We start from the raw sequence: 15681 nt of genomic DNA, 5'->3' as shown, positions 1-15681 counted from the left end.
GTTGCGCTGCATAGAGCTCACTCGAGGGAAGCACTCCATATCAAGAATTTTTCGCATTCGGGATTTAAATCTGAAACTTTTGATCAAGTGAAAGAATCCATTGGCCTGTTGCAACACATTATTTGGTGGTCACTTGAACTCTTGAAGGCCTTTGTTTACTTCCAATCTTGAGCAAATTTTGTATTAAAACAAAACTTATCTTTTTATTATGTACTCCTCTTAGATTAGAGGAACTAATTTATGAGGCCAATGTTGCATTTCATTCACTCCTTTTTTATGTTTGATTAAACTTGTAAAACTAATTGACCTCTTAAGTTGTGTTTAAAACAAACCAATCCTGAGAAAAAGATTATGTGAAGTTGATTATTTGTCATATTTGCTACCTTTCATAATGATAAACTATTTAGTAATTTTCTCCACCAAACTTATAATTTGTAAGAAATGAACTTATTATTTTTTACAATAGGATTGAACTGTTATACCTTGTATATAGTCCACAAAATTTCACTGATCGCTAAGACATACCATTGGGTGTGGAATTGAAACTAGAATATCAATTGTTGTGGACATACCATTCAAATTATTATTTGAACATTTCAGTTAAAATTCAAATTTCGAAATTTAGTTTATAAAGACTCATGACCAACCAGTTGGTAGGGCAGTAGGGTTCATTTGGTCATAAATATGAGTATTAGTGTTACTATTTGGTAAACACAAAATTTTAGTTTTTGTTCTATGTATTGATTCTCTTAGAGGAAAAAAAGAAAAGTACTTGCCAATAGAATAGGTCCTCGTTGTATTAGGTTAACATGCATAGATGAGATGGTTTTAAAATTGAGTCAATTGACTAACCTTGTATGTGTAGCTTACATGTCAACAAGCCAAGAGTGTAGTGGCTATATAAATTTTAAAATAACGACAAGGTCAATCTCCCAGTCTTGGGCTGAAACCTAAAGTCTTTAGTCACGGAAAGATATGACAACTTAGAAAATCAAACATCCAGAAGTAGGTTACCTAAAGCTATTAGTTTTGTTTTTTTAGAAGCCATCATCGAAAAGAGAAGGAAATGAGATCTCTTGTCTCTTCAATTTAAATTGAAGAAAATGACTTTTTCAGATCTCTTATGTATTTTTTTTTCCAGATCTCTTATGTATAAAAAATGAAGATCTCTTGTAAAAAAGTCATAAAATTAAAAAAAGTTTGTAATGGCCTAAAAATCTATTTCTCCCCGAAAAGAGTTACAGGTCAATTTAATCCAGATAATATTCACATATCATCATTGATCACTCTTTTACTTTTACTTGATCACGAAATATAGAAGTAAGGTCGGAAGAACCTAGGAGTCCAAAAAGTTAATTAGTATCACATGATTACACGAGGGAGAAACCTTTTTTTCTTCTTATTAGAACATTACTGAAAGCTTTAGCCAGTGAGGAAAATGAAAATATATAGGTTCACAAAATCTTAATTTACATCTTCCCCAGTACTGGTCCAGTGATAAGAAAGCAGAATGTGATATGTGAGTTAAAGTTTACGTTACAACAACAACAACAACAAGACATACCCAACGTAATCTCACTAGTGGTGTCTGTGAAGGATATGTCTAGATATACATTACAAGTTCTCAATTCGTATAACAGACAAAAGCTAACTTAAATGGATAAAAATTAGGTTCATATTCGTTATAAATGGTGTGTCTAATTGGCCTTCAGGAATTGTGGTTTTTGAACTAATCCAATTGGTTCTGGAATTTTGATTTTGGAAATCAATCAGAATAAGTGTTTGCACAATACTTTATTTCACTGAAATCATGACGAATTATTCCATATTTTCAATACAATAAATCACTTAATCATGATAAATTAATTATAAGTACTATAATTTGGCCTAAACATTCCGTGCGAATTAATTTTTAATATTTTTACATTTTAGTGGAGTACGATGTTGAAAAGTGCATAAGCAAATTGAAAAAATTACGGTAGTTTTACAAAATTGTATACTTTAAACTAAATTTTGAACACACACAGTTGTTAGTAAAGAACAAGAATCTAATCTAAAATTAAACATCTTCCTTCATACCAACACACATGTAATATTAAAAACAAGCAAGTTACACGTTACAAGTAACTTGATAGTATAAAACATTACGATGACAATGCATATAACCTGAACATAAAATACCAGTTATCAAACTATAGGAGTACTTGTATTGGTCAATTTGATCACTTCTTTTTCCACGCTTCATTGTTTCTGACCAAAGAATCAACATGACCAAGGAAAGTGAAAAATTTACCGAATGTTTACAATAGCTGTTATGGTGTTTCATACTCTTATCCTATTCTACATTTCTACTCCTCCATTAATTTATAATTTGCAAATGATACGATACACTTTAGTTTTTCTTAAAAAAGAAAAACAATGCTTAAATTAAGGCGAAAATAGTAAACCGAAAAGTCGTGGATAGACGTATTAAGCGTAATACATCTAGGGGCAAATCATAAAAAATATAATTATACAAATTACAAAAAAAAAAAAAAAAGTCAAAATATGTATAAAATTAATATCAGGCGTTGGAGCCGTGACTAGTGCTAAGTAAAATTAAGGGAGACTTTTCATTTTTGGCTCGTCGTCTAAAATTAATATCAGCAGCTAGCCAAATATACAAAACATGTACATTGATTTTGTATATTATATGTATATTTATACTTAATATGCAAAATCTATACATTTGTTGGCTATTTTGTAAATTACATCACCGAAAGGTATTGGACTGTAATTATCTCTAAAATTAGGCCCACTTAGCAAGCCCACTTATTTTCACACTGAATTCTGAGTGGATAACTCAACCGTAGACGTTTTAATTGAAGACGAGTATGTACCTACATACACAATATATTACATTTATAGGTAATGTGACATTAAAGTTCTACAACGTTATCAGAAACGCTTTGCATCGCAATAACGGTAAAGTTTAGTTATCAAAGTCAAAATAAATATTAGACCATCAATATGGTGACGTCATAATTGTTTAGTAAGTCCTAAGTACACGATGCAAATAGTTCTTCTCTTCTTACCGGTGGAAGTTTCAATATTCGTTATACACACACACATACAATACTCCCTCCGCTCCATTTTATTTATCGTCGTTACTAAAAATAGTTGATCCAAAAGAGTTGTTGTTTTAGAAAATCAAGATATAATTAATTATTAGTTTCCATCTCTACCCTTGCTTGATAAATGTGGATAGAAATTAATGTGGTAAAGAAAAGAAAAATATTAAATTGAGATTAAAAACTAAATAAGAATAATTTAGTTAAATTATCCTTTTAGTTAAGGCGTGTGGAAAAAAAATATGACAAATTAAATGGACTAGAAGGAGTATGAAACATTTCTATTTGGCATAATGTACCAAATTACTTCGATGCAAGAGAACACTTTTCCAGGCATGCTATAGTTGAAAAACTCAAGCTAAGAGCCACCACACATAATATAAACTGCATTTTTTAAATCTAGATTCAATCAATTAATATTGCAACTATCTCATCTAAGTAAACCTATATTCACATACTCAATTGTTTGAGTCCGTTGCATTTTACACCTCTAACGTATGTCTTCTTTTGTGATTTGCTCCCTGTCTTATTTAATTTTATGATTCGCACCCTAACCTCTTTATTCTATTGCAAAATGATGAAACCACTCTTTTTTAAAATTTTCCATGAGGGCAAATTTGGGATACAAATACCAAAAGAGAAATGACACCAAATCAAAAAAAGAGCTCAATGGGTAATGCAAGATAACCTTGATGGTGGAAAGTAGAATGATCGTTATGACTTCTTCGATATTTCAGGAAGGACATTGAGGTTAAAGTCCGGAGGTGAATCAGTGTGTTAAAATTTGGACTGCAAAATATGTGAGATCAACCGTCATAGTGTCAGCATTTGTGTGTGAGCAATTCTTGCTTGCTTATACGGTATACTTATTCAGAAATTTGATATTTTAACATAGGAACTCAACAAAAATAATGTAGGGAAAGATAATACCAGCCATTTTAACTCAGAGTAGGTTAAAGATCAGTTATTTATAAAAGCAAACATCGATATAAGTAATCTTGCATACGCCATTAAAAATGAATCTGGAGTGGTTTGCCGGACCTTCTATGGTTTCGATACTTGCCTGCTAAATCTTTGAAAATCATGTCACTTTAATTTGAACCTTGTAGCTAGCTAGTTCCCCTTTTATATTCCTTATAACTGCGTAATAGAGGAAGGAATTTCAACTTCGATTGGCATTCTTCATAAAATTCACCGGAGTTTTGTGCTAGTGCAAAGCCATTTTTATCCACTCTGAGAATTGCAAATCTATATTGAGGCTCATTACACAATAAATGTACAAGAAACAAATAATAAGATAATCTAATTTTGTTGTTGGAAAAAAAAGAAGAAGATAATCTAAGTTTGTTCATTGTCTCTATTTCTTCCACCAAACCTTCGAGTAAAAGAAAAAAGAGAGGAAAATTTTATCCCCCTCAAAGTCCAGATCTTCTTGTTCTTCACTGATCAATTTGGAATCTTAGAGTGAGAAAACTACAATGTCGATATATCGTCTTTCTTGAATGGGGTCACGTTGTTGTTAAGAATTTTTCCAATGAGCAATTCAGGCTACTTGACTTGAGTTCTCTATCTCTACCGAATTGGCTGGCATTATCTTTTTAATTTTTTAATTTTGTGCCATTTCTTTTTAAGTATTTGTATTCCAATTTTGTCCTCGTGAAAAATTTAGAAAAAGAATGGTTTCGTGATTTTGCAAGAAAACAAAAAGATTACGGTGCAAATCATAAAAAAAAAAAAAAATTAGGATAGGGTGCAAATCACAAAAGAGGACATACATTATGGGTGCAAAACGTAACGGACTCCAATTATTTACTCTCATCAATTCAGGGCTAACTACCCATGGCCCATGGGTATATTTTGGAATTAATTGAAATAATCTTGCTCTTCCATATCCCTTATATAGTTGTATTCAAGTATGGAGAATTTCCATAAATTCTCCCTCCGGTTCTCAAATTTCAAGTCTAACTCATTATCGTAGGTTCAATGTAGAGTTTAGCTTACCCATAGTTTAAATAATAAAATATGCATTTTGCTTTAAGATTAGATAATCAATCCACTATCAGGGGAAAAAAAGTGAATTAGAAATAAGGTTCACATGACATACAATTACAACAGAATTTGAAGTATGAGCACTCGATTACCTCAATAATACAAGGAAAATTATTTTTTGTAGCTTCTTCTGAAAGGTAATTATTGATAATAACTACCTTTTGCAACAATTACATTTCGTAGCTAAATTTTCATTTCGTAGCTACATGATACATCAAGCGGCCGTGGCTGGAGTAGTTATTGGTTGAGGACTCTGCCCCTACCCGCGCAGGTTTGAACCCAGCCGACCACATTATTTTTCACATCTTCTTAAGTTTGTATCTGAGTGTATTTGTATTTTTGCTTCTTGTCTTGTATCTGAATATTTTTGGCTTCATATGTATTTTGAATGTACACGGTGTATTTGGAAATTTTGTTGAAATACATTCAAATATAGTGAATACATTCAACTTCGCGGCAGCTCGAATATAGTCAAATACATGTGACATCAGATAGGGTTGGATACAACTGAACAGTGTATTCAAATACAGTCAAATACATCGAAAACGTCTAATAGTAGCTACGAATTGTAAATATGAAAAAGGTAGTTATGGATGGTTAATTGCTCCTAAAAGGTAGTTATTTATGTAAGTTGCCCATAATACAACGGTGGAGTTCTAAAGGATCCACGGACCAGGCCCATTCAGCCCAATATTCCAGTCCATGGAAGCCTAGTTGTGCAGCCTAATTTTTTATTCTACTTGCTCATAGCGAATCCTCAAATTCAAATATTAAAATTTATTAAACTTTCATTGGATGTAATTTCCTGTCATCATCTCTAATGTATCGGATTAAATTTTTTGAGCCATAATTAACCACAGTGATTTTTACGGTGAAATAGCGTCCATTGGCCACATTCCAGCCTTATCTTTGAAAAATTGTCATTGTCATGAGTGACTGTGCTTTGTGAATATCGTAAGGATTAGAAGTAGAATTTACTAATAATTGAGAAACAGAAAAAAATCATGTTGTCCTTATAATATTCGTTTTGTTTACATTATCAGTGTTTATAAACTTAATCCAATTGCTAGTTGTAGCCTAATAGATGTTGATATATAGGAGTAGATCTTTATAAAAATCAAAAAGGAAAGTAATGCGATTTCCTCTTGGCGAAAGCTAAAATGGCTAGGAAAGCAAAGAACGAAGGGAGAGGGCAAATGATCCAAACAGCAAATCCGAGTGTTGCACTGGGGAAAAAAGGAATTCCGCAATCGACGAATGCTAAGAAAACTAAAAGCGTCAATGTTTTGCAAGGAATTGTACCATTTCAATTAGGGTAGCAATTAACCAATAAGGTGATGGGTACACCAACGGGGGCTAATAGGAGTCCAAAAAGGGAAACACCACTGGCGAACCAACAAAGGGACAGTACAGGGAAGGAAAAGCAGAGCTCTATCAACGAGTCATGGGCGGATTTGGTAGATGAAGATGGATAGTGTAATAGCACAGGCATCCCCAAAACCTTAGCAATTGAGGGCAAGAAATCATGGAGTAGAATACTTGAATCAGTTCCTTCGCATGAGGGGTTTGACTTTTGAGGGGGGGGGGGGGGAGGGGGAAGGGAATTAGATACGAATAATATGAAGATTACGATGTATGATATCAAAGATAAGATTGAATATTGGGGTACTAATGTCGTATGCTATGTGTTAAGGATCAAACCCACCACAATCTGTGATGGAAGGGTATTTCAACAGAATTTGGAGACAATTAGGTGTGGATAAAGTTACGTACTTGAATGGGGGTGTTTTCCTGGTTCGGTTTCTCAATTAAGAAGACAGAGGTAAAGCAGTTGAAGAAGGTTTACAAACATTTGATAGGAAACCGATCCTTGTCAAACCCTGGAAACCAGATTGTGAGATATCCAAGGAGAAAAATTGACTAGGTTCCAATATGGATAAGGATGGTAGGACTTGATACCAAATACTGGGGAAAATCAGCACTGACAAAAATTGTTGGGATGGTTGACAAGCCATTAAAAGCAGACAAGGCTACAACTCAAGGCTACAGCTCACAAGGATCGATTGATATTTGCAAGGGTGTTGGTAGAAATGCCTCTCAGCAAGGCGAATCCAGATATTTTCAGGTTTGAGAATGAGATGGGGAGAATTATTGAACAGGCAGTGGAGTATGAGTGGAATGAGTGGAAGCCCAGAATGTGCACAAGATGTAAGAATTTTGGGCATGAACTGAAAGAATGTAGAAAGCAAATAAAGGATAAAGCTATATTAGAGAAACTAAGGAAAAGTCAAATGGAAACTGAGCAGGAAAAGGGGTTGACACAAGTGGAGATTGGCAATCCATGTGATGGAAAAGAGAAGAATACAACTGCTACAAGAAAAGAGAATGCTAAAACAATATCACCTAAAACAGGACATCAGATGCAGAAGCAGGGTGTAAGCACTAGTAACTCTTTTGAAGTGTTGAAGAATAATGAAGATGAGATAGGGACTGTAACACCTAGTGGAGCAGCTAAGAGCCAAAGTGGTCCAAAGCAAAATACATGCCCAGGAAATGGAGTGGGTGGGGGTACCCCTATCCCTAATGGATAAAATGGGTTTCAGAAACACCAGGGGTCTGAACAGAATCACTAAACAAAAGGAGATGCAAGTATTTATGCATAACTCCAAAGTGGGACTATTTGGACTTCTGGAAACAAAGATTAAGAGGGCCAAGGCACAGCAAGCCTCTCTTAATCTTTGTAATGGGTGGGCTTTCACTACAAATTTTACAGCCCATCTAGGGGTAAGATTTGGCTATTGTGGAAACCACAAATTTTTTATGTGAATATTCTACAGGTCACTACTCAAACTATATATAATGGTACTACATGGAAGGACAGGCAAGATGTTTCATATAACAATGGTGTATGCTTTCAATGATCAAGTTTTGAGAAGGAGCTTATGGGAGGAATTGCAGAACATGGGTGACAATATCAATGGCACATGGGCTGTAATGGGTGATTTTAACTGTGTGTTGCAAAGAGAATGGAGGGTGGGGAGCCTAGTGACAATGGCAGAGATCAGAGAGTTTAGACAATAATTAGATTATTGTGGGCTTCATAATCTGCAGTCAACAGGGTCTTTCTTCACTTGGTGTAATAAGCAACAAGGGAATGAGAGAGTATAGTGTAAACTGGATAGAGTACTAATTAATGCTAATTGGAATTCACTACTTCTTCCATTAAAAGTGCACTTTATGAATGAGGGTGTGTATGACCATTGCCCTCAATAATAAACTGGGAATATGGTGTGAGAACTAGACAGAGGCAATTCAAGTACTTCAATATGTGGAGTATTGTACATGATTACCGAGAATTGGTAGCAAGGAATGACACTATAAGGGGTAGAAATATATTCAAGTTGGTGCGAAAATTGAATAGGTTAAAACCTATTCTCATGAAACTCATGGAGGCACAGGCTGACAGGGCAATGGAGTTGTTGGTTCATTGTCAGACTAAACTATAGATGAGGCCAAATGATCGTGTGTTAATTGATGAAGAGATTCAGCTGATACATGAATGTAAGAGATTGAATACAACCAGAGAACAATTCATCAGACAGAAGAGTAAAATTCAGTGGCTAAAGGAAGGGGACCAAAACACTAAATTCTATCATAGTTTCTTGAAAGCTAGGAGGAACACAAATAAGATTTTTACTGTAAAAGGGGCTGATAGCCACTACATAAAAGATAGGGAGGGGATTAGTAGGTGTTTATTGATTATCACACTGAATTACTTGGCACAACATATATGCAGAGACAACATGCTAGTAGTGATATGATCAAAAGAGGGCCTGTATGGAATATGGAGTAATGGGAAATGCTGTTGGAACCTTATATTAAGGCTGATGTAGAAAGTGCTCTATGGGCAATTGGCAATGAGAAATCACCTGGTCCTGATGAGTATGGAAGAAAAATTTTCAGGGATAGCTGGGAGACAGCGGGGAAGGATTTTGTTGCTGGGGTGTTGGAGTTCTTTGAATGTGGGAAAATGCTAAAAAAGGGTAAATGATATAGTAATCACACTGATTTCGAAGGGTACACGCTCTAAATCAGTGAGAGATTACAGACTCATATCTTGTTGCAACGCTACCTACAAAGTGATCTCTAAGATGTTATGTCTCAGGTTAAAGAGGATCCTGCCAACCATTATTGCTGATAACCAAAGTGCTTTTGTAGCTGGTAGGAGTATAGTGCAAAATGTCCTAATTTCTCAAGATCTTGTGAGGTTGTATAATAGAAAGAACACAACTAAAATTTGTTTGATCAAAAAAGACTTAAGAAAAGCATACGATTCAGTGGAGCGGGGGTTTGTGGAGGAAATGCTACATGGTTTGAATTTTTCTTGTAAGTTCATTCAATGGATAATGGAATGTGTATCCACAACACAATATAAAATAGCCATGAATGGTGGACTATATGGTAATATTACTGGTAAGAGGGGGTTGAGGCAAGGGAATCCAATTTCCCCTTTACTGTTTGTGATTTGCATAGAATACTTTACCAGGTTGATGAAATGGGTTACTGGATTACCAGGATTTGAATATCATGCAAAATGTAAGGGGTTGAGGTTAAACCACTTATGTATTGCAGATGATATGCTAATGTTTAGTAAAGGGACTGTGTCATCTGTTGTACTCATGCTAAGAGCATTCAAGAGATTTTCTAAGGCCTCTGGACTAACTACAAATGCTGATAAGTTAAACATATTCATTGCAAATATGGAGAATTCAGATGTGGTTGATCTATGTGAGTTAACAGGATACAAAAAAGGAAGGCTACCTTTTAGGTATCTAGGTGTACCCACTAATGCAAAGAAGCTAAGTGTTGTTGATTGTGAAATGTTGTGGAGAAAATGGTAGCTAAGGTAAAGATATGAGGATCTAAGAATTTGTCATACACTAGAAGGGTACAATTAGTGAATTTTGTACTAATGCATATTCATAGCTATTGGTCAACGATGTTCCTGATGCCTAAGAAAGTATTGAAACAAATTACTGCAATCTGTAGAAATTTCTTGTGGACAGGGCAAGTGTTCACTACAAAGCTCCATTAGTAGCCTGGGATGTGGTATGTCAACCAAAGAAGACAAGTGGATTGGGTGCCACTGATTGTATAGTGTGGAATGAAGCTACAATTGCAAAATATGTGTGGAATATTGCCAATAAAGTTGATAATCTATGGGTTAAATGGGTTAACCATGTGTACTTAAAAGGGGAGGATTGGTGGCAGTATTCTCCACCACAAAACAGCTGCTAGTACTGGAAAAAAATATGCACCATTAAGATGAAATTTGCTCCTGGGAGAAGGGGTACTGCATCCTTGGTGGAGAGTAGCATGGAATAAGACTAATATCCCTAAGCACAACTTTATATTCTGGCTAGCTATGCATGGTAGGCTGCAAACTAAAGTGAGGTTGGCTAGGATTGGGATTGGACAGGACAAGTTATGTTCATTGTGTGGATGTTGCCCTGAGACCATTGAACATTTGTTTTTGAATGTGGATTCTCAAAACACTGTTTTGAGGAAGTGTTGTAGTGACTTAAGATTAGGAATTGCAGACCACAATTGAATGGTGTGTGGAAGCAAATGGCAAGTTGGGCAACAGGGAAAATAAGCAGAGGAGTCATATGGACAGTCCTGGTTGCACTTGTCTACTAGGTCTGGATGGCAAGTAATGAGGCTTATTGGCATCACAAAGTACCAAGGCCACAGATGGTGCTGAAGCAAATTTAAGAGGAAAGCAGGACAAGAATTTTTTATTTGTTGTATAGGAAAACAAGATGTAAAGATTGGCATGGATAGAACAGCTTTATACGTAGTTACACATGTATAGGATGAGATAAGAGGGAAGGAGTAGTATAGTGAGTGAGGTGGTCGTTTATTTTTTCTGTTTTGCTGGTGTTTATACTGTTATGATGTAAGTTTAATCTGGAGAAGAAATAAAATGAGTTTGTTCGACCAAAAAAAAAAAAAAGTAGTAAAAGTAAAACATCTTTAGAATAGTAAACCACACTGACGAGCCTAGGACATAGCTAGTGGAAAATTGAAAGCAACATAATATATAGCTAGTGGAAAATTGAAAGCAACATAATATTGAATTTGAATGCAAAGGAAAGTAGTAAGTAAAACATCTTTAGAATAGTAAACCACATTGACGAGCCTAGGACATAGCTAGTGGAAAATTGATAGCAACATAACATTGAGTTTGAATGCACAGGAAAGTAGTAAGTAAAACATCTTTATAATAGTAAACCACATTGACGAGCCTAGGACATAGCTAGGGAAAATTGAAAGCAACATAACATTGAATTTGAATGCATGATGCTGTACGTCGTACTATAGGTCTCTATCAGAACCCTATACATGCCATATTCTATTATTTAATTCCACAACTGATTTCATATAATAGTTGTAATTTGGCTCACAAGAACCTTCTTTGAAAACTCCCCCAAATGGAGAATTTTCATAGTACAAGGCAAACTTTGAAAAGTAACACACTACCGACAAAAAATAAATTCATCGTATCGTTAGTTAGTGGTATAATTGGAGAGAATTTATCCAATTCTTATCAAATAAATATTTCACTGAAAAGTCTAGTGTGGCTAGCAAGCTCCACTTTATCTTTTGAGAGTGAGATTGACGATTTTTATAACATGCCAAAAAGATTACCGCATCGTACAACAGTGTTCTAACTAAATCTTTCAAGAGGCCGAAGAACTATAGTAGACATTCACCAACAGATTAAGATACAGACAAAAAGTGGTGTGAATAAGCATATACTATAATAATATGGTGGATACAACCTCTCCCTAAGTCTTATTCAAAATAATACAACAATTAGTGTATTGAATTATATCAAGATTAATTCTACAGGATTCAAAAGACAAATCGTAAAATAATACCAAACTTTATATCATGATTATTTCATGTAATCTATCAAACCAAATGGGTCAAAGTTTCAAAATCCCTGGTAATGATGATACAAGTATCTTTCTCATGTAGGCTGTTTCTTTTCAAATTTTCAGGAACCTTTTATAGAGGATGGGAGTAGTAAAGTTAGAATTTCTTCTGATTTATTTTTTTGGGACAGTCGATTTTTTTTTTTGGGGGACAGTAGAATTTTTTCTGAATGGTTGATAGATGTATTGAGACCATCGCAACTTACTTGAAAGAAACAGTTCTTTTATGAAGTGGAATAAGAGAATTTGCTACTCACAAATTGCTACCATATACATGGTCTCCGAAAAAGATAATGTGGAATGTTTGTCTTCAAAGCTGTTGCTAATTAAACATATACGGGACAATTAATTTCATAGTCCTTTATAAATTTATTTAAGTTTATATTTTTTATTAAAAAAAAATCAATATTGTAAGTACTTGATCATGGGAGACCATTTCCTACTTAATTTAGTTCTAGAAGATAATAATATACTAGTATAAGTTTTTATCTTTATGCACATGTATTAATTTTCTTTTAAAACTTTAAACGTACGTAGTTGCCCTTTAGATAATACAGTGGAAATACTCTTGACCAAATAACTATTAGTGATAAACTCTATACTTCCCTATAAAAAAGATGGGAAAAAGAATCTTATTGTCCGCAGTTCTAGAAGTTGACAATAGTTGCTTATATATACTATTGTTTAAATTTAAAGACTGAACATAAAGTAATGTAGCACAATCCGTAATAAGTTGAAAAGAATAATAAATTATGTCCTGGAAAGCAAACTTCGTTTTGTTTTTCACCGAAAAAGGGAACTTCGTTGGAGTTTCGTTCCGTATGGATGGCGCTCTATTAGATTGAACAAATGTACCATATTCTTTTAAAAATACCAATTGATTTGATAAAATATTACATTAATAAATATGTTTATAAATTAAAAGCCTCAGCCACCTCCAAGACATATTACAATTCCAATACTCCAAACTATAATAGAGGTCTGCTTTCACTTCTTTTGAGCAAATCCTAGCTAAAGAAAGAAAGAAAAAATGGCGGCTTTCACTAAAGTCTTCTCTTATTTTAATCAACGTATCAACGTTTTATTCTTCTCATGGCTTCCTCAAGCATTAACATTCCTAATGCTTGTGTTTTTAGTTTCAATTAGTTCATACATACGGAGACAAGAAAAATACAAGTGCAGGGAAATAATAAACAAGAAGAGCACTAAATTTGTGTACAAAAAGAGGAAATTACTTGGCTTTGCTGCTACTAAACCACTTGATTGTCCGATTTGTTTATCGGATTTCGAGCACGGAGATAAAGGGAGGAAAATTGAGAAGTGCAATCATATGTTTCATGAAAATTGCTTGGATAAATGGCTGATGCATGGCAAGGGACAAGCCACGTGTCCGCTTTGCCGGAGCGTAATTATACCGGAAAATATGGTGGAAGATCACCGGAAAGTTGGAGATGAAGGATTGAAGTTTAATATATTTGAGGAGGAACTTGCTCTTCTATTGCTTTCTGGCTTGACTAGTGGGTGTTCTAGTCAAAGGTGTTTCTAATCAAGGGCGGATCTACCTTGTGCCGAGGAGTGTCACGTGACACTACTTCGTCGGAATTTTTTACTAAATATGTACATATAATTAAAGGCAGAAGAACAAATGAGGATGTATAATAAAGTGACTCCTCTTAGATCGCGCAGCTCAATGGTCGGGCCTTCCATTTTACAAACGAGGACGCGAGTTCGAACCTAGGCAGCATCATTTGTTTATATACAATTTTTGCTCCTTCAGCTATCTACAAAATGATTCACAGTTTGATGTTCGCTGCTTCCCTATTTAGATATGTGTAGTTTTTTTTTTTTTTTCACCTTCTTTCTTGCCAATGAAATTGATTAAGAACAATTTACGAAATTAAATTGATTAAGTATTTAGTATTATTTCTTATGAGGTTATACTTTTTAATACATTTCAAAAAAAGAAAACTCATCGAGAAAGTTGTAGTACTTTTTTTTTGAAAAGTTATAGTAATATATGTTAATTGTGTTTATTTATATTTTGTTCTTTTTCTTATGGTGTCTCATTGTTTTATTTATTGTTTCTCATTTTAAAATGTGTGCTTATTGATGAAAAAAATCACTGCATACGCCATACATTTTCAATTAACTAAAGGTCGAAAATGTCTTAACAAATTACAAATGGGTCAAAAATGTCATTTTTTCACATATTAGATCAAATTTGTCTCTTCTTGCAGCTATTAGATAAAAAATGTCCTTAACGTATTTGAACTGACTCATATATGTCTGTCTTCCACCTATTGAATCAAATTTATTATTTGTTTTATTTTCTAGCTCTCCTTGAAGTGACCTAGTCACACCTTCCAGTACAACAACCTTGTTACGACTTCACTCTAGTCACTAGCTCTGCCTTCGACATCCCTCTCCTAGCGGTTAAGGTAATGACTTAGGGCATGGCCAGCTTCCATAGTGTGACTGGCGATATATATAAGGTTCGGGAATAAATTCACTGATGTATGGCTGACCAACGGTTACTTGCGATTCCCACTCCATTTTTTGAGTTTCTTGTAGAAAATTATTATTATTTTTAGTAAGTTCTTGGAAAAATTATATTATTGACTTGAAAAATGAATCACTAGATTTGAAGAGTTAAAAAAAAAAAAAAAAAAAAAAAAAACTAAAATACCTTTTCAGTAGTAATTGATATAAATTTGCAAGATGCTATAGTTTGTGTTATCAAATATCACTGCAAAAAGTAATCATTGTATGCCTAACTTCTATGCAAATCATGTGTTAAATTTTCTACTAGTTAGCAGTGTTGATCTTCAAAATTCTATTTGATCTATACAAAATATGAATATTGAGAATACTTCAAATAGTGAGCTATAATATAATGTTGTATATTTATTAATTGAGAAAATCGTGAGAGTGAATATCATTTGACATAAATTTCTTCTTAAAGTAGATAGCCTATATTTATGTCTTCATTTGCTATTGGTGTTCATGTCGTAGTTCTATATTGGTGTTCATGTCGTAGTTCTATGTCTCTCTAAATTTACTAGACTTTTATTATTTTGTTATTTGAAGAAAGTTTTGTATTTACTCATGAAGGAGTAATGTTTCAAATTATAGTATACTAATTAATAAAGTTTATTGATTATTTACTCTTAGCTAGGGAGGTGCCGAAATGCGTAGTTTGATAACAATTTTTAAGAAATTATGATTTTTTCAGTTGCTTAAAAGTTAAGACGTTAAGTAAATTTGTATCTCATAATAACCTTAACACTATTGCATTATTTGTACTTGTAAAAACATGATATATTTTTTGTTCTTTGTGAGTTTCTTTAATCCTTTTAATTTTCTTAAACTTTTAATGTACTTTTTATATTTCGAGTTATTATGTTATTTTATAGTTTTTAAAATAAAATTCTTAAAGATCTATGGGGCTTGGATTGCTTATGTATTACCTGTATTAAGAAAAAATGCACCGTCTTATGTCTCCATCAATTAAAAAAACATTG

The 15681-nt window shown here is 33.8% G+C and overlaps 2 protein-coding genes across 2 annotated transcripts; both read left to right on the top strand.

Annotated features, from left to right (window-relative positions):
- The first annotated feature begins 9018 nt into the window (after window positions 1-9018).
- LOC132034887 (uncharacterized) lies at window positions 9019-10457 on the top strand. Its single transcript, XM_059425225.1, has 4 exons — window positions 9019-9170; window positions 9325-9426; window positions 9706-10056; window positions 10226-10457. Exons 1-4 carry the CDS (start codon window positions 9019-9021, stop codon window positions 10455-10457), a joined length of 837 nt encoding a protein of 278 aa, XP_059281208.1.
- Window positions 10458-12937: 2480 nt separating this feature from the next.
- On the top strand, window positions 12938-13810 carry LOC132035415 (RING-H2 finger protein ATL57-like). The gene has a single exon (XM_059425685.1). It carries the CDS (start codon window positions 13191-13193, stop codon window positions 13704-13706), a length of 516 nt encoding a protein of 171 aa, XP_059281668.1. The 5' UTR covers window positions 12938-13190; the 3' UTR covers window positions 13707-13810.
- Window positions 13811-15681: the final 1871 nt, after the last annotated feature.

Source organism: Lycium ferocissimum, chromosome 10 (assembly GCF_029784015.1).
Source record: "Lycium ferocissimum isolate CSIRO_LF1 chromosome 10, AGI_CSIRO_Lferr_CH_V1, whole genome shotgun sequence".
NCBI lineage: Eukaryota > Viridiplantae > Streptophyta > Magnoliopsida > Solanales > Solanaceae > Lycium > Lycium ferocissimum.
Note: the sequence above shows the minus strand (reverse complement) of the source record. Positions and strands in the feature narration are given on the sequence as shown.